We start from the raw sequence: 18,871 nt of genomic DNA on the forward strand, positions 1-18,871 counted from the left end.
CTAAACTAAAACATTGGCATGTAGCAGTTAATATGTTTTGCTCTCAAAATTTCAAAGACAGTCAGAGCACTCTGCATTTGTAGAAATCTATCACAAGCAATTCAGTGTTTAACAAGATACTAAACCGACTTTTTATGACAATTCTGTCACAGAAGATTTTGGTTTTAGATCTGTCTTCATAAGGGTCCTAGCTTAGAGATGGGACTAAAAACTGAACACCATGGCCTGGTAGCCTGCTTTCCTTAACTAAAGTAAGGAAACCTTCAAAAGCTGTGGTACTGAAATCTTTCTTCCCTATTAAATGAGCAGGAATAGATGTCTTACCCTTTTCCTTAACGAAAAGCAAGGAAGATGCCTTTATAGATCACTCATTACATTCATAGACCAAAAGAAGGATCAAGTTGAATGTTATGACACGTATCTGAAGCCTCAGATTCAAGGAAAAGAGCACCATGACTAAAAGAACACTGTAGGACTTGCTCCTTTGACTCTGCTTTTATCAGTCTTTGTAGTAAGGGAAAGGTGGGCATTCTCCAGAAAACAAGACTGGACTAAAATACTGGTAATAGGTATGGAGAGCAAAAAATAAATTGAAAAGGATGTAACTGAAGTGACAGTCCTCCTATCTGATCATGGAACAAGACAGGAACCAATGAGACAGCTACAGTAAAAATATAGCTAAACCAATTTATACAACATTCTGTACATTTTTAAACAAAAATATTAGCATAATGTAATAAGAGAAAAGAGATAAAACATCTTTGTGGAGCTGACTTTCTACTGTCATGTTCATAACAAGCTGTTAACTCCCACAACTGTGGAATTTAGAAGCAACCTATTACTTCCCCTGAAGAGAGCTGACTAAACCAACCAGACAGCTACTTAGGCCACTGAGCTCATCTGGAAAAAAAAAAAATCTCCAGCATATAAACAACACGAAATATAAATTATTTACAATTACATTTTTTATCATTTGCCTCAATTGCCTACATTTTCATTTCAGTTACTTATTAACTTTCTAGCACAAGTTAAAATAAGCAATTTGCTAAGAAAATGCAAGAGATTAGGTAAGAACGCATACAGTTGCAAAATTTTGTTCCTCAAATCTACTAACAGTAAATGCAATTAACAGAGTCCACAGAAGTACTGGAATATGGAAAAAATCCCAATACTATGAGAGCATAAAAGTAAACTGAAAGTGAAGTTCTTTTTACACAAAGTAAACTGTCTGAATTACTGCATAACATCTTTAGCAGTTCCTCTCACTCTTATGACCTGAGGAGCATACTAACCCCAATTTTTTTCACCCCTGACATTTAAAAGTTAGCCTTTGGACCAACTATCAATGAGTTTGTATATGACAAGAACAATGATCAGCAGTACACTTTACCTCCTCCTTAGGCCTTAAAATTTCTGTAAAAGAGGTGAGGCGAACAAGATTGGCATACATATATATATATATACCACACACATACATATTCTGTATATTACAAACATTGTTATAATTCCAAATATGTTAATGATTTGGTGTACTGGGTCTGGCTGAGACAGGGCTAATTTTCTTCACAGCAGCCCTCAAAGTGCTGTGCTTTGTATGGGAAGCTGGAAAGGTGCAGGTAACACACCAGTCCTTGGCTACTGCTAAGCAGTGCCAGCACAGTGTCAACACTGTCCCTCTAAAATTCCCCCTCACCAGGAGGCTGGGCTTGAGCAAGATCCTGGGAGGGGACACAGGCAGAACAGCTGAGCCAAAGTGACTCCCATACCATAGGGTATTAGCTCAGCAATACAAGCCAAGAGAAGAGAGGAGGAGAAAGGCAGCATGAGAGGGAAAGGGGGCATTCCTTATTTATGACACGTCTTCTGGAGCAAACTATGCATGCTGAAGCCCCACATCCCAGGAAGTGGCCAGACACTACCTACTGATGGGATCTCTTGGTTTCCTTTGGTTCCATGTGTGGACTTTGCTTTTGCTTTAATAAACTGCCTTTAGCTTGACCCAAAATTTATTTCTTCAATCTTATTTTCTTTTTCCTGTTCTGCTGAGGAGGGGAGTGTCTGAGTGGTTTGGTGGGCACCTAGTGTTCAGTCAGGGCCATCCCACTATATTGGGACAAAATAGTTGGATTATTTTTTTTAGAATTATACAATGGCATGGAAACTCACAGATGTCAGGAAAATAACAGTGCAACTAAACTAGATGCAACTAAATTTCAAGAAACACACAGAAATTAGCTTCCTAGGGGTACCAAAATTCTTAAAACATTTCTTCACAGAATTCCACAAGTGGCCTATCTGGAGAGGTACACTGATGTTATCTACCCTTGTACAGAGGAGATGTAGAAAGAGAAAAAAAGTACTGAGGTATGTCACCTTTCAGTCCTCTATCATTTCCCATTGAAATGCTGGTGTCAGGACTCTCACAGCTTGTTGATGCCAAACTCCTGAAGAGAGATGGACTGCATGAAATGTTGTCTGCCAGTAACATCCACAGCAGTGAGACTATTAATTTTAATTTGCCATTAAGGTCTTGGACAGAGAGAGATAAAAGATGATACTAATGCCTCAGGTGCTGCATTTGACATCATATTTTCAGTAAGTGAAGCACCATCAGTGTTGTGTGAACTTGCAAGGGGAACCTGAATTCTGAACCCACTGTACTAGACATACTATGAAGCCAAATCAATGATACTGATCCAAAATGTAAGAACATGCAAACCAATCCCAAATCTGCTTAAGCAGTACTGTAGACTCTCATTCTAGCTTCCATCAAGAGAAATATCTGTCTTAGACTAATCTAAGAAATATCTGTCTTAGACCTTCAGAGAGACCTCCACAAATTCGAGAGCTGGGCAATCACCAACCAACATGTTAAACATGAAGTTTAACACTGTAAAGTGCCAGATTCTGCACTTAAGATAGGGCAACCCTGGATGTACAGACAGCCTGGGGAATGAGGCTGGAGAGCAGCACTGAGGAAAGGGATCTGGGGGTTCTGGTCAGCAGAAAACTGACCACGAGCCAGCAGTGCCCTGGCATCCAGGAGGGCCAGCCCTGTCCTGGGGGCATCAGGCACAGCATGGCCAGGTGGGCAAGGGAGGGGATTGTCCTGCTCTGCTCTGAGCTGGGGCAGCCTCACCTCCAGTGCTGGGGCAGTTTGGGGTGCCACAGTATAGAGAAGACATTAAGGTATGAGAGAGTGTCCAAAGCAAGGCCACGAGGATGGTGAAGAGAGGAAGCCTTACGAGCAGCTGCTGAGGTCACTTGGTCTGCTCAGGCTGGAGAAGAGGAGACTGAAGGGAGACCTCATTGCAGCCATCAGCATCGCCACAGAGGGAAGAGGAGGGGCAGACACTGATCTCTTCACTCTCATGACCAGAAATCAAGGAAGTGGCATGAAGCTGAGTCAGGGGAGGTTTAGGCTGGATATCCTTGGAAAGGGTGGTTGAACACTGGAAGAGGCTCCTCAGGGAAGTGATCATAGCATGAAGCCTGTCTGACTTCAAGAAGCATTTGCACAACATTCTGGAGCACAGGGTGTGACTCTTGGGGTGTCCTGCACAAGGCCAGGCACTGGACTTGACGATCCTGATGGGTCCCTTCCAACTCAGCACATTCTATGATTCTGTGATTCTTCATATGCAGCTTAAGTAATTATCCTCAATATATGAGGGCTTCCTTTCTGGAACATGAGAAAAATAATTTCTTACAGGGGAGAGAACCTACCTAAGGACCTCAGCTAAGCCTGGACTGCACAGAAACATTAACATTCATTGCTTATTATAAAAAAAAAAAAAAGGTACATGCAGTTACAGGGAGTAACTGCAACACAGTAGTTATTTCACATCTGATTCACATTTTTCAGCCTGGACAACTGAGATTCAAATCTGTAAAAACATCTCATTAAAAAAACCCTTAAAATAAAGTTATAGAAAATTATATGCTAGAAAAATTTCCACTGGCCTTTTTTCCAATTTAATTTCTAATAGCTTCATCTCTAAAGGTATTATTTTTGAGCAAGAGTATTGTAACATTTCTATAGAGCCAGAAAATTACTACAACAAATTGAGAGAATGCCTAGGATGGTATATATTACATTAAAAAATAGAAGTCTAGACTTTGCCTCTTGTTGACTGGATGCTGTCTTTTTGGGTAATATGACTCCGTATTTTAGTATATGGCCACTACCTATGTCTTCATATTCAGGGCTGCACATGAATACAGCTTTAAAACTGTGCATGAATTCCTGTTTTACTCTAACACAGAGAGTTCTCTTCTGAATAGTCACTGCCCCCTTCCAAAGTTTGCCTTTTAATGACTTTTTAATTGGAAACTTACAAAGGAATGAAACCACAATTTCCCATCAGCAACACTGTTTTTCATTGTTAAAAATTTATTGCAAAACACTATGTATTGGAAAAGAGCAGGCCATGCCTAATTTGTGTATTGATAATTTATTCTACCAAAGAGACTCCACATAATATAATCTTTATATCCAGTTGCCAAGAAATAATTTTCAATCAAATGTCAATTTAATTAAACAGAACTCTTCCTTCCCTGATTTTACACAGATACAACTTCTCTGAGAAGGAAGAAAGCAAAATTTGAGTCTCACAATATATCTTCATTATTCTTCAAACTGCAGGCACCTAGTGTAACAGAATGACTACTGCTAGGTAACAGAAGATGTACTGTCACAGTCATTACCCAAAGAAATACCAAACACTGTCCATCTTGCTTAGATTGCTACCTTTGTGCATTCAATTAATTCTTTCCCAATCACACTTAAGACTATTAGGAAGAATAGTGTAAGACTGCATTCATTACCTGGTCAGAAAAAGACTGCAAGGAACAACAGAACTTCGGTTAAATATTTTTGAACTTAGGTTGCTACAAAATTGCTTTTTACTCAATGCTATAGCATCCAAGTCAAACATTCTTTCTATTTCACTAGTAAATGCATAATAACAAAATACTTCCAAAACAATACACATTTCTATTTTTAAAGGCAGTAAGTGATTTTATCTTAAAAAAAAAACCAACAAAAGAACAACTCACAAGGTTTATTCAACATGGCATTGGAATGTGTGACTACCTTCATGCTCATTCAGGTGGTTATCAATTGATCCTTACCTGTATCACCTGGAAAAATGCTATGGCAAATAAGATTGCTAATGTTTTTCTAGGGCCAAAGCACAGTAAAATTCAGCAAAACATAACCATCTCATCTAGAAATACCATTTCCAAACCCTAGAAATTGAAAAATTATTGGGGATGAGCCAGTCATTCAAACTAGGTAAAGAATTAAAACAGAACCTATTTTTTATCTCCACCTTCTGGCAGGTTGTCATGATTTGGGTTCTCTGACACAAAGACAAATACCAGCAAGGTAATAGGGTGGAATAAACTGAACAGCCAAACAAAAAATAGCGACAAAATTTCACAGCAAGAAGTAAGAAAGTAACCAGGATGAAATATAAAACAGTGTCTGAGAGGGAGAAGAAAACACAAGATGACTCAGAAAAAGACAGACAATTCAAAAATACATTTTATGTCTTTACTGAATGTACACAATACAAAGAATTGCTAATAGTACATTAGACTATTTATACAGCTTTTACACTGTATTTTTATATTGCTTTTCCATTGTTTTTATGCTTTCCTCATCTCTTTTCATAATGATTTTTTTTTAATTACCCACATTTACCAGATTCCATGGTCATCTGAAGTAATCCATCAAGAGCCCTGGAAAGCAGACTTGTACTGGATACTTTTAGGTGACTTAATATGACAGGCACACATTGGTATTCCACAAATAAGGCCTTCCCTTCATCTGTCTTCAAGTCTACACGAAGGGACTCAAATGCCTGAGCCAGGTAATCCACTGAAAATATCAGAATACAGGCAATAAAACTTCTACAATCATTGTTTCATTAAGCCATGTGAGCAACTACCTGACAGCTACCATGGCAGATAGACACTTAAAGTTAAACAGATGAAAATATTAAATTTACTTTTTATTTGAAGACACCCTCTGCCTATTTTTATTCCTTAACAATCCATTGCGAGTAGAGAAAAAGATTATCTATAATTCATATGTTTAAGAAAAATATAAATTTACAAATGTAAAGTCCTGCAAATATTTTGTTAAAGAGGAAAGAAAATACAAACTCAGATAGTTTGAGACAATGTTGATTTCAACATCTGGGAATCCTCTATTAAGGGAATCAGTGCCTGATTGTCTGAGTGAGAGCAATTATTTTCATGAGAGCAACTAGTCCCATTCCTTCTATAAAAAGCTGTATATTTCAGTATAAACATTTTATATTCTCATCCATTCTGAGAAATTATACAAAGGATGTAGATTAAGTGTACCAATCTATTTTCTTAACTTCTTGCTGTCAAATCTTCCTCAGTATCTTGGAATTGCCTTGATCATCTGGAGCAGAAGGAAACAATTTATCCTACTGCATAAGTTTAACTAGGATGCCATCTGCTGGATACTGACATTTTGAAGGAATGAGGACATATGTTCAAACCAAATCTGCTATTTTGTCACCAGATCATTAGTGCCATGTGGTCAGAGTGATCAAAATTCATACACGGTGATATCTGACATATGTTTAACAACAGATCATATTTTCTGTGCTACAGCAACCAGCAGCACAAAGCAACCATGAAAAGCTAAACTGATTCATTCTAATCACAAGTGCTCATCTGCTTAGGGTAAATCAGTCTCTGCAATGACTAGTTTTTTATTTCAATTATTCTTGCATTGCTTTTATCAAACATTCCTAGAATGTGAGTCTTAATTTGAGACTAATTATCATGCTTCACCAAAATATGTTGACTGAAATAGCTCCCTCCAACAGCTGGAACACTGTGTTAGTTCATGAATGATGTCTGCACGGTCTTCCACCATGTTTTATTCCCATGTTTACTATAAATAATACTCACAATATAAATACTGCACAGGTCATTAAGCAAAAAAACATACTAATCTGCTTAAACGTCAAATTCTGTGAATAAAAACTTTATTCATTATTTATGCATTTAAAATATTTGGCATTCCTGTTTCATGTCACAGATTGTAACAATTTTGTGACATGGATCTCTGCTAAGAAATGCCCCAAAATTTAACATATTTCGTGGTGGAGACTAAAAAAATCAGATGCCAAAGCAGGCATCTGATCTTGACATTTTTGCATGGTATTGCAGGAGTACCTTGAAAATTAACATCTCTGTAACCTGTATCAATCTCTTCAGGTTATTGAGAAAAGAAATGTGTTACGTGTAAAGATATTTTAAAATACAAACCACCTGAGCAAAAAGTTAGCAAAAATAGAAACGTGGAAAAATTCAGGTTGGCATCTAGTCCAACATTCCAGCTGAAAGCAGAATCATCTCTGAGGATAGGTTAGATTGTTCAATTGTAACCCCATTAAGAAATTATTTGCTATCAAAATGATCCATGCTTTTAAAATGTCTTTGAAAAGGGAAAAATAAGGGGTTAGTACCACAAAGAGTTGGAAAAGGGTTACAGAGATGTTTGTTCTTATGCTATCCTAGTAAAATTTATTCTTGCAGAAAAGCCTAGTTTTGCAGACACACAGTTACTGCTAAGTTGCTGCAGGTAAGCAGCAATCACATCTCACACCTGCTCTTAATGGTACAGAATTACTTTTCTGCCCGACTTCCATAAAAAAGAATCTGCAACACCTTGTTCCCTGTTTCTCCTGAAGAAATATAAGACTTTATAACTGAAGGTAGCAGTTAACAAATCAGCTGAGAGAAGAGTTATCTAATTCTTTGAGGTGTATTTTCCACATCTTTACTCACACTGTCCAGACACAATCTGATTTGTGTAATCTCGCAGTGTCTACTTTGAAACCTTTATCTTCTCCCCCCTCTTCAGAAATGCTGACTTGTCAAGTCATCATATTAACAAAAACACAAATTCTAACATAAAATGAATAATAGTAAGATTTATACTTGTATATTTTGCTTCACAATACCCAAGCAAAATCACTTTTCACTAATAAAGCATAATAGACTCCACAGTATCATTAAAATGCTTTTTGCCCAGGCACATGACTGAAATAGATAAATTAATGTAAAAAAATCTTGACTTACCTTGTTTCACTGTTTTCAGCACAATCAAAGTTGACAGAAACCTCAGAGGCATACAGAAACTCTTAAAGAAAGCTGCTGACTTTGATTTACTTTCTGTAGACTGTTCAGAAGAACTGTGTGGGTTTCCCTTACTCACTATGCCTTTGAAGATATCTTCACCAAGTCTCCTCATGGTTGATCTCATTGTTGTGTGCTGCTTCAAACAGTGCATGTAGTTAGTGCAAACATTTTAACTTGACACACATATGTTCTCCATGCAATTAAACATTAAATTGCAAATGCTTTGACCATGTATAGGAATACAATCAGTACAGGAGATACTCCTCTGTTTCCAAAGCTGTTGAACAATATTAACATGGTGCCTTATCCACACACACTTCAGCAAGAGACTAATTAGTGAGGGCCCAGGATTCTCTGATGTTATTTAAGTTGCCTCTGGTTCCAGAAAAAGCTGCTTCAGTCAACTCAATTTTGTAAGCTTGTCTGAAGTTATATCATTTAAAAGCATTTACAGAATCAAGGTCTAAATACAAAGCTGAAGAATACTAGTAGAGGTAGAGGTAACATCTACTAGATTTTCATCATAAACTCTATAGAAATATTTCCACAGAATCAAACTTCACAATATGCTTGTTTAAAATATAGTTACTTATTAGAACTAAACCAAATATCTTACTATTGTATAGAATTTAAGCTCAGGATATTTACAAAGTTTCTAGCATTTGATTTAGCAAATGAACATTGAGAGCACTATGCAGGGTCTGTACAGTATGACAACTGTCTTTTTCTTTATTATATTGCTAAGTATTTTCTTATGGCAGTCTAGTCAAAAAGAGCAAGGAATGTCTTGTGGTTAGACATCAAACAGAGGACAAAAGTCAAAATTTCTTTGCTGCTTTGCCACTCATTTCCATCACTTTCAACAAATCTCATTCATAAAATACACAATAAAGTAACTGCTGTCTCTAGTGCAAGTTTTTTTTAATACATATGCAAAAATATAGTTTCAAATGTGCTTAGACATCACAAAAGAGATCACATACATAGGGAAACTACATTTAGATACACAGTGCAAAATTTAAATTGAACATGAAAAGAATTTGTTTTTCATTTGCCACTCTCTGCAGTCAACACTATGAATTTGTTTTACAAAGACAGCAGTTTCTTTTCAATATGCTATCTGAAAACATCCATTTTTCCTATGTATTTAATATGCAAAATCCACTAATATCTTCTGTGATTTTGTTTTTAAAAACATACTGCATGAGGACTACTTGTTTTACCTGTATATCAGTGTCTAACTGTCTTATAGACCAGTAAATAAATTTAATCACAGGCACGTGCAGTTTAGGATTCACATATGGCATCCACTGGAGTTGCTCAGTTGCAATAGGCAAAAGCTGCAAAAATATACAAAAACAGAATTACATGCAGTATATGAACTATTCTGTAAGCTCAGTGAAAGTGAAGAACAAATAAACCAACATCCTAAGTTTCTCTTGTATCAGATTATATAGGCAAATGTTCCCCTGGCAGATCCAGTACAGCTAACAGAATCATATGCATACACAGGTACTAAATTTTACATAGGTTTACATGTGGGAATGGAGATATATGTGAGCTCAATCTCATGTAAATCCAATCACAGTGCCTACAGATCTTTTATATAATGAACAAATACAACAAAGTGAATTTTCTGAACATATCACCAATTTCTAAATCTTGGTATCACAAGAGAAAACAACAGAGGTGTCGAAATACAGCATAGCATCACCTTTTGTTGGTGATAAATTGAAATTTTAAGATCTAAATAAGCATAGAAATATTTTAAATTTGACTTGTTGATCTCCTTCAAACAATGTATCACACATAATACACAAGAAAAGCTATCACCTCACAGAAGTCACTTGAAATAAAATGCTGAAGCTCTTAGGCTGAGACAGGACACTTTTTATTAAAAATTATCTGTATGTTTTACAAATGAAAAATTATGTATTATATCTCAATGCTGGAATGAATATTGACTTACTAACAATTATTTTGTTGTAATTACATGATGACCTGTTATACTCTCAGAATCATTTAAAGCACAGTGAAATCTGAAAACATATTAACACAAGCAAACAACCCAAACCCCTTTACCTTCATACACTTTTCCTGAGTACAGGAGTTCTTTAAATTCTGGGTAACCCTAGGTTTATGACTGTCCTCTCTCTCTTCTTGTGTTTTTATTTTGCTAAGATGCTGGTCAGAGATCCAATCCATAAGATAAGTTAAGAGCTCATAGACTTGTGAATTCAATGGTAGCTGTAATACAATCACATCATCAGATATTTCAGCTTTCAATTTAATGCTTTTTCTAAGCTAAAACAGTAACAGACTGAAACACATGACAGTACTTTAGCTATGAAATGTTATGCATAATAGAAAGCATAAGAATTTTATACCTGATAAAATCTGAGAGGTGAGTTACTGCAGTGTGAGCTTGTGGAAAATGTATTCAAGCAGACAGTGATCTTGAACAGGCCGTGTGTGCTCTGCTGGGCCTTGTACCTAGGGTTTGAGAAGCCTGTATAGTATGAATGCAACTGGAACTTACAGTATCTCTGGGAAAGGTAAACTGTATGCAGATCAAAGGCTGGATGGTGGCAGTCCTGACTGGGAGACCCCTGCATATCAAGGAGTCAGAGACCCACAGCACAGTTAACCTGAGCATGTGCAGTCTGTGCTGTGCTGCACAGATAACCAGCTGCACAGTTTATCCTGTGCTTGGCTGCAGGATAAACTCAGGCAGATCCCTCTTGGTACTGCTGATCCTGCCTGGCCTTGGCCTTGTCTAAAAAGGCAACAAGTTCTTATCCCATGAATGTCCTTCATAAACAGAGTTGTTTTCTTGCAAGAAAATTGCATATATAATGAGTGGCCAAAAAGGAGGGGCTTCTTTCAATGGACAGGATCTGCTCAGCATGCCCTGGGAAAAGTCCACCAGGGTTCCATCTGATGCTGCACAAACACAACATTCCCAGCATCTAAAGGGACACAAAATTTACTCACTCTCTATATTCCTCCTCTTACTCTGTCTTTAATAGCCATTTAATGAAGCCATTTGTTGTCAGCCTTTCTTACAAGGATGCAGAAGGAACCCTATCACAGAACCCTGCAGTGTTTCTTTCTCTCACACCTTACTCCCCAGTGCAAAACAAACACCTATTGTGATGATTTCTGGGTGTGAAAAACATATGCCCATGATTTATTTTGTACTTGATCAAATGGTAGTAAAAGAGCTTGGAGAAAAATTCATACAGAATCACTACACTTTGTTATTCTGGACAAATGAAATACAGGAGAAAGAAAGACTTTAAAGTCTTTCACATTGGGAAATTCTTATTTCAATATACTAGACCTACTTAGTTTCATTTTATGCAATCCACTGTTGATAAATTTAACTGGGTAACTAGTATTGTTTGAAAAAAGAACAAAGACTTAATGAAACTCTGACCTTGGCTCTACTACATTGCAATGAAATACTTTACAAAAGAAATCCAGAGATACCTGAAGACAGACTGCATGAACAATTCCCTAAAGACCTCAAAACTTTTCTTCAATCTACCTTCAGATAACTGTTTTCCTCTTCACTCAGAACCATAACTACTGATACTATTTGTATTTCATGTGCAACCAAAGTATGCTAAAACCTATATAAAGAGAATTTGTTGGCTATATATAGACAGCACAGTTTTAAGGCATCCACTGTAGATCAATTAGATAGGGTGGTGTGAATATCTTTCTCATTTCACAGTTTACCTCTAGCTGGGAAAAAAAGCATAACCAGCTGGGAGATGTTGGCAGAGTAGTACCATAAATGGAACTACATGGAGACCGAAAGAATTTCATTAAGGTAAGAAGGTTTTTTAAGGAAAAAAGGTGATTGTTTTGGAACCATGAATGAATGCTGCATTTAATCTCTGTTCTTCACTAAAGACTACGTGTCAAAAAAAATAATAGCAGTATACCACTTTTGGTTTAGAAGATTAAGGTTCTTTATTGGATACTTCTGAAAGACTACTTTTACCTGGTGTTATTCAAAGGATAGTGCTGTACTGTAGCAGTAACCAGAATGAGTCTAAGATTTGTTCTGATGCAGCAAAAGAAACCTGTGACAGTGGATGCAAGTTATAATTCTGATTGGCAGATGAAAGATAAATCATATAAGGAGGAAAACTTGCCATATAAATAAAAATATACACACATACATAGACATAAGCAATATGAAATCCAAGACATATTTTTAGCAGCAAACTTAATTCTTTGTTAAGTGTGGATTTTCCCCCAATATAATCTGTTTCACTTCTTAGTGTAACTTATAAAATTAAATTAGAAGCCACATTTTGCAATTTCTAGCAGAGGCACACAGAATGTTACACAGCCTAATGTCTTTCAAATGAAAAGATTCAAGACTTCTGCTTAATTCTTACCGTAGCAGTTCTTGATGGTGCCATCACTTTTTCCTGTTTCACAGGTTTGCCTTCTTTCATCACTTGACACAAATCATTAGATTTCTGTACCTTTGAAAATTCATGCTTCCTCTAAACAAAATATAACAATTAATTATATTTCACTGGTTGCCTATAAAAGCAGGTACGTGTAAGAGCAAAGCTTACTTGCAGATTTTCTAAACGAGCTTTTGCTTTTCGTGCTTGACCTTCCAACTTCTTGTTCAACTCAGTTGCATCACTTAACTGAAAGAAGTAGAAAATATTAAACTGTCTGTAAATTCAAAACTCACATCTTGACTTAATTATCACACTGAAGTAACACAATGTTGTTGAGCAGCTAAATTATTTAAGTATTTTCTTATTAGCATGAGAAGTAATGGAAACAAAATCATCATCCACCTCCCTCAACAAATTACAGAATCATAGACTGGTTGAGATTTGAGAGAACCTCTGGAAGACCTCAAGCTGGGCCAGGAAGAACTGGCTGCTATGTCCAGACAGCTTTTGAATAGTTCCAAGGTGTTAGACTCTTATCACCTGTGTGAACAACCTGTTCCAGGATAAGTAAGACAGCAGCAGTACCTCTTTGTTGACCTGCAGACCAACCTTTCAGATTGCAGGACAAGAATAAGCACTACAATGACACTCTAGATACACAGGCACTTCACATTTGATTGTTTTTTATGAAGCAGTGACAAAAATACACTATTTCAAGAATGTTATTGTAGTCTTGTTAATGGGGAAAGTGGTTACTGACCATGCTAAAAAACTAGTTTGTTTGGTGAGAAAAGATCAGGAAAACTGCAACCTCCATTTAAATAAACAAAACCCCCTGCTTTATCCATACAACAATGAACAGCATGATCACCACAGAAGCCCTCAGTTTGCACAGAAATGCAAAGATTTTACAGTGAGAGGAAATAACAAGACAGATGGGTTGCATCAGAACCATCAGCATCCTAGGAGTTAGGTCTGACCTTCTTAAGGGAAAGGCTCTGTTGTAGATTTTTATTGTATTCAGATTATCAGAACATTAATTAGGTCATTAATTAGGTCAATGAATAAACAATGCTCAAATAATTTAGATAATTTATGTATCACCATTTTAGATCAGACTTAACAGTCAAGTGAGACAAATTCCTACTCTATGCATTACTGTGAAACACACCATTCTAGTTTACAAATTGAGAAAATAACACCTTCATTAAAAGTTGCAAAAATAACTGAAAATACTGATCAAACATGAAGTTAGAACATTCTACTTTTTATTTAATAGAATCAGCATAGCAATTTGGCACAACAAATCTGCACAGGGTAGATTCTATTATGTCATAAAATATTTTCTCTCCATCCATTCTCAATGCACTTTCCCTTCCTAACAATTAGCTGTTGCTAGTGAGTCAGTGGAATAAATCCTACTTTTTTTTTATACTGTAAAAGGTCAGAAAGGCTAAATTTCAAGTAGTAGAAACAGATGAGAAAAATATTTTCAATCATTCATACAATTCTTGTCTTAGACAAACAAAAGGTCACCAATTTTGCAAACTCAAGCTACTCAAATATTTAAAACTGTTGACTGTAACTTGTAGAATTATTTATGACAGGAAATAATAAAGTTTACCTGCTTTCTTAAAGAGTCATTCACATCCCTCAAGCTGTCAAATGATGACTTCAGCCTCCTATTTTCTTTAGTAATTTCTCTCAAGGCTTCTGTCAGCTGCTTAACTTCTGCCTCATGTTGCTGTAGAAATATCAAATTTAAGAACATGTTTTAAAAGAGAAACAATAAATTCCAGTTAAGTGTTAAAAGAGTTGGACAAACTTTCTCATATGAAGGTCTTCATGTTCAAATTTGCATGTTCAGTCAGCAGTGAGAAAGACAAGCTCTGTACTGCATTTAAGAAGGATCTATACAGAAACTGAGAGCAACACGCACAGCCTATAGCTCCTATTGATGCCTATTCTACCCAGACCAACTACATACTTGTATATTTCTCAAACAATTCAGATGTGGGATGCATTTGTGAACTAAAATCAGTGACAAAGCTTTTACTTACAGCTAACTCTTCCAAATATTTACAAAAGGTTGTGACTGTGCTTTGGGGTTTCAACTCATGTTTCTGGCTTTTCTTACTCTGAATTACACAGAGTGAGAAACTAATCCTATGCCTTGTAGAGACTGGGGCTCTGGGTTGCAACACATGCATATGAATTATAAAATACAACTTGCATATCCACTGCCGTTCATCTCTCACCCCTGAAATTTGTTTTATATTAAATCTTCTCTGGACCTGAGACTTAAGTACCTCAGATCTGATAAAATAACAAGGTTTTACTTTTTACTGAAAATATTCTAACATTCATTTCTCCCCTTCCAATAATTCACTCTTCTTCACTACTCTTTCTTTCCACACCCCCAAAGTCAGGGTGGTCTTCCTCCAAACTTTTTGAGCCTTTGTTTGCTAGTACTCTCTGCAATAGGTGTTATGTCAGAAGATCTCAATGTGTCTTAAAGCATTCCCAAGGAAATCCACTGCAACTACAGCTAATGCAAAGATACTAATTTAACTTACACAATTACAGATAGACCACATTTTTTTCTCTAATATTAGTCACATAGCTTTCATTATTTTACAAAAAAAAATTACCTCAGTTTTCTAACTTGTAACTGTAAAATGAACTACACATCAGACAAGTAAATGCACCATTCTGAAACAGAAGTCATACAAAAACTCTAGCAATATTGTTCAGTACTTTTTATTGAAATCTTTTCTTTGGGGATTTCAAGGGCTTCAAAGAAACAAGTAGGATTTCCAGCAAAAATGTGATGGCTGGGATAACTACAAATTAGTTAAAGGGCATATAGAGCAATATCTATCATTAAATATACTATTTCACCTCTTTTATAGCTGCAATTTTTGTGTGAACTTCTTCCTCCACACCTCTTATTTTAGCCAAAGCTGCTTCGTGTTGAAAAAACAATGCTTCTTGTTCTGTTAGACAACGCTCTCGTTCCTGCAGCTGCAGAGCATACTCCTGCTGTGCTGAACTTTCTCTCTGTATCAAGAGAAAAAAAAGTTAAACTACTTTAAAAACCCACATGAAGTTTTCCCAAATTATGCTGAATTTAAAATTTTGTCCCAGAGATACATTTAGCTCTTTGTGAAATTACAGTTATGCAAGATCTTACTAATACAAAGTATCCTGACAGCCACCTCTGTTCAGTTTCCTCCCCCATTAACCCAAAAGACCTCCACGTGCATTGGAATGGCTCAGCCTCCCAAAATGCAAAATTCAACTTTGCTCCAGAAAGTTAAACTTTGGCTTTTGCTTCCCAGATATTTGGATAATGGTATTAACTGTAAGACAGAACAGAGTCTGATGTGACTGTCTGTGTTGAACACTAGATTAATGATATTGTTTCTTCAACTAGTGAGAAGCATCCCTGAAAAAGCAGTGAAGAAAAAAAGAGATACAAAATTATTTTTATCTCACAAGTTGCAAAATTAAGTCATGGCAGGGAATGCAACAGAAGCTTAGTTACTATTACAGAGTAAAACCATATAGGAGGTTCTTCTACTAGTAGCCTAAACCTGCTGGAGATGAACTGGTGGGATGAAAAGAGGGATTTTGGAGGAGGCCATGAAGGCAAGCACTTTGGAATGCCTAGAGCCAGGAGAACAGTTTCAGATGTTCTCAAGAGAAGCAATGGTTATGAGTGCTTCCCTCTATACACACAGTGTGTCATGAGACACTCTGGGATGTAGAAACACTGTTCCAGCTCCCTCAAGCTGAATCTGCCCACCTACCCATCCACCTGGTCTACCCAAAATTCAAGTCAGAGCATCATTACTGAATCACTGAATTAATCTAAGGGAAGAGGCAGATGAGTACACAGATTTTGTTTATAATTTATAATTTGTTTATATTTATAATTTCATATTTATTTTTCAAAAGTGAGAATATTTATAGCATTATTCAACAAAAACTTGAAGGTGATTCCAGTTCCTACCTGGAGCTCCTGATGTATGACAAATAATTCATCATAAATTTGACTGATGTGAGGTGGTATCAAACCTTGCCTATTGCATGCCTGAGCACCGGTTCCATGCATAATTTTCTTTAACAAACCATGGTTGTTAATTTGGTCCATATTTTCCGGAGTATTTGCAGTCAAATGAGATGATAAAGTGAGGCCTGTGGACATGGAAGAAAATGCATTTTACATTAAAAAATCAGACCTAGCTAAATATTGATATGATTTTTGTACTAAACCAGCAAAAATGTGTTCTAGGAATTCACAGTTACAAGTACAGAGTGAGATGTATCAAAATGTGAAAGTAATCTAAAGAATTACAGAAATTTGTTTAAAGTTCTTGTTTCATGATTTATTAAAACTGATCAAGAATCAACAGTTGTATAAGTAAAACTAAACCCTCCACTGCAATATAGAAACCCCAGAGACAGCTGCATGGAATCTATGCACAGACTGAATCATGTCACCAAAATATCCTATCATTTTTGTAAGGGCTTCAGGCAAGTGATTTGCTGCTGATTAGACCTTAGGGTGACATCTAACAGGACAAGACTTAAGAAACATCTTAAGATGCCACATGAGAAAATAACGTTAGTATTGCTCCAAGTATGCCTGAACCTCCTAAAATAATTGTAAAGAAAGTACTCATGTGAAAGATAAAATCCCCACACTAAAATGCATTTTAGATGAGTAGTGTATTTCTAAATTGAACAGAAATAAATTTACTAGGAAGTTTTTTTAAGTTACATGTTATACTTCACAGAGAGTTGTAAGAATGTAAAAAATTAAGTCTTTATTACCTGTTCCCATGTATATAGCTGTATTCTGAATTGCATCAGTTTCAGAGCAAATAACACTGTTTTCTTCTACTTCCAGACCACTCGAACCACAAAAATAATCTTGCTCATCATCAAAACTAAAAGTACAAAAGAGGACTAATTTTAAATTACTCAATTCCTTTCTAACATGATACATAACAGAGACTGAAACAAGTCTGTATAAAAAGGCAAACATTGCTTAATGTAAGACTTTGATATTTTACTGATAACAAATAGCAGAGTTAAATAATTTGGATGAAAGGCATTTATAACTCACAAATCTCAACCACAGAAATTACATGTTGCTGACTTAAAAGTTGTTACAATAACTAAGCTTTTCATGCTGTAAGCACATGTAAGGAACAGGTAAAACCAACTCTTCTCTCACCACAAACCACCAAATTCCTGGAGAACTAAAAATACAACCCCTCTTTTTAAATTATATTTTCCTGTTTGGTGTAAAATAGCCCTTAAAAGAGATTTCTTGGCATTTGGAATTGAATTATTGCTAAATAAACATAAATCTGTTTATCAGTTTGGGCAATTCACTTTCCTCCTAGTTAATTTTTTTATCACCTAGTTAAGTTTATGTCATTCCTGTATCCCCTTAGCAATTCCAACATACACAGATTAGATTAGAAAGTAAAACAATATTCCTCATCAAAATCAGCATCCTCATGATCACATGAAATAGCTACAAACATTTCTTTACTTAAGAAGAAAACAAGAAACTTAAAACAACTTTTGCACAGTTCAAATACATCTGTTTTATTTACGGTTTTATGAGAAAAAAAATAAAGGAGAAATAAAAACGCCTCCTACCAATCCCAGTTTTCCAAACTTTTCTGGAAATCACTAGATCTAATGCCCTTCTGTCTTCCAGTTTCAGTAAATTCTGACTCTAAAGAACAATTTGATAAAGAAATAGTTATATTTTTCAGTGAGCTGTCAGTGTCACATGAAATATATAAAATTGCAACAATTTTATTTTGCATTTGAGAAGCTGACATTAAGAAATCAATAAGGACTTATTAGAAATACTTGCCATGTAGTCTATGTAGCTATGAGAACCAAAACAACCACTCATGCAGCCTGAAAAATTACAGACTTAATTATAACAGCTTAAGGCATAGTAAGAATTATTTAACTTTCACATATGATTTGTCTTTCTTAAATGCTAGAGCTTGTCTGCCTAGAAATTTTTCTGTAACTGAAGTCTGACAAATAGCCAGCTGTCTCCATGCACCAATTTCTGAAAGAGACCAAATGCATTCTAGATATTAAACATTTATGTATCTTTAAATTAAAGCTAAATACATGCATTATGAAGTAAACTGCTACCAAGTAATTCAAGCAAGACTTAAAGACAAACAAGCTGTGAACCATTG

General features: G+C 35.9%; 1 protein-coding gene across 20 annotated transcripts in view; it reads right to left on the bottom strand.

Annotated features, from left to right (window-relative positions):
• The window catches only part of CCDC138 (coiled-coil domain containing 138), a 38,300-nt gene that overhangs the window by 17,066 nt on the left and 2,363 nt on the right, over positions 1-18,871 (bottom strand). For 10 of the 20 annotated variants that reach the window (XM_064407929.1, XM_064407922.1, XM_064407915.1 and 7 more), the window contains 11 exons: positions 18,306-18,384; positions 17,466-17,581; positions 16,642-16,826; positions 15,528-15,686; positions 14,251-14,370; positions 12,795-12,872; positions 12,609-12,719; positions 10,276-10,440; positions 9,417-9,533; positions 8,134-8,329; positions 5,702-5,884 (listed from right to left, as the gene is read on the bottom strand). In XM_064407929.1, coding sequence (XP_064263999.1) covers positions 5,702-5,884; positions 8,134-8,329; positions 9,417-9,533; positions 10,276-10,440; positions 12,609-12,719; positions 12,795-12,872; positions 14,251-14,370; positions 15,528-15,686; positions 16,642-16,826; positions 17,466-17,581; positions 18,306-18,384 — 1,509 coding nt within the window. Of the gene's footprint in view, positions 1-5,209; positions 5,251-5,701; positions 5,885-8,133; positions 8,330-9,416; positions 9,534-10,275; positions 10,441-12,608; positions 12,720-12,794; positions 12,873-14,250; positions 14,371-15,527; positions 15,687-16,641; positions 16,827-17,465; positions 17,582-18,305; positions 18,385-18,528; positions 18,597-18,871 lie in introns of those variants that run through there. The other 10 variants (XM_064407936.1, XM_064407919.1, XM_064407926.1 and 7 more) reach the window with 8 other exon arrangements.

Source organism: Passer domesticus, chromosome 2, assembly GCF_036417665.1.
Source record: "Passer domesticus isolate bPasDom1 chromosome 2, bPasDom1.hap1, whole genome shotgun sequence".
In the NCBI taxonomy this organism is placed as follows: Eukaryota; Metazoa; Chordata; class Aves; order Passeriformes; family Passeridae; genus Passer; species Passer domesticus.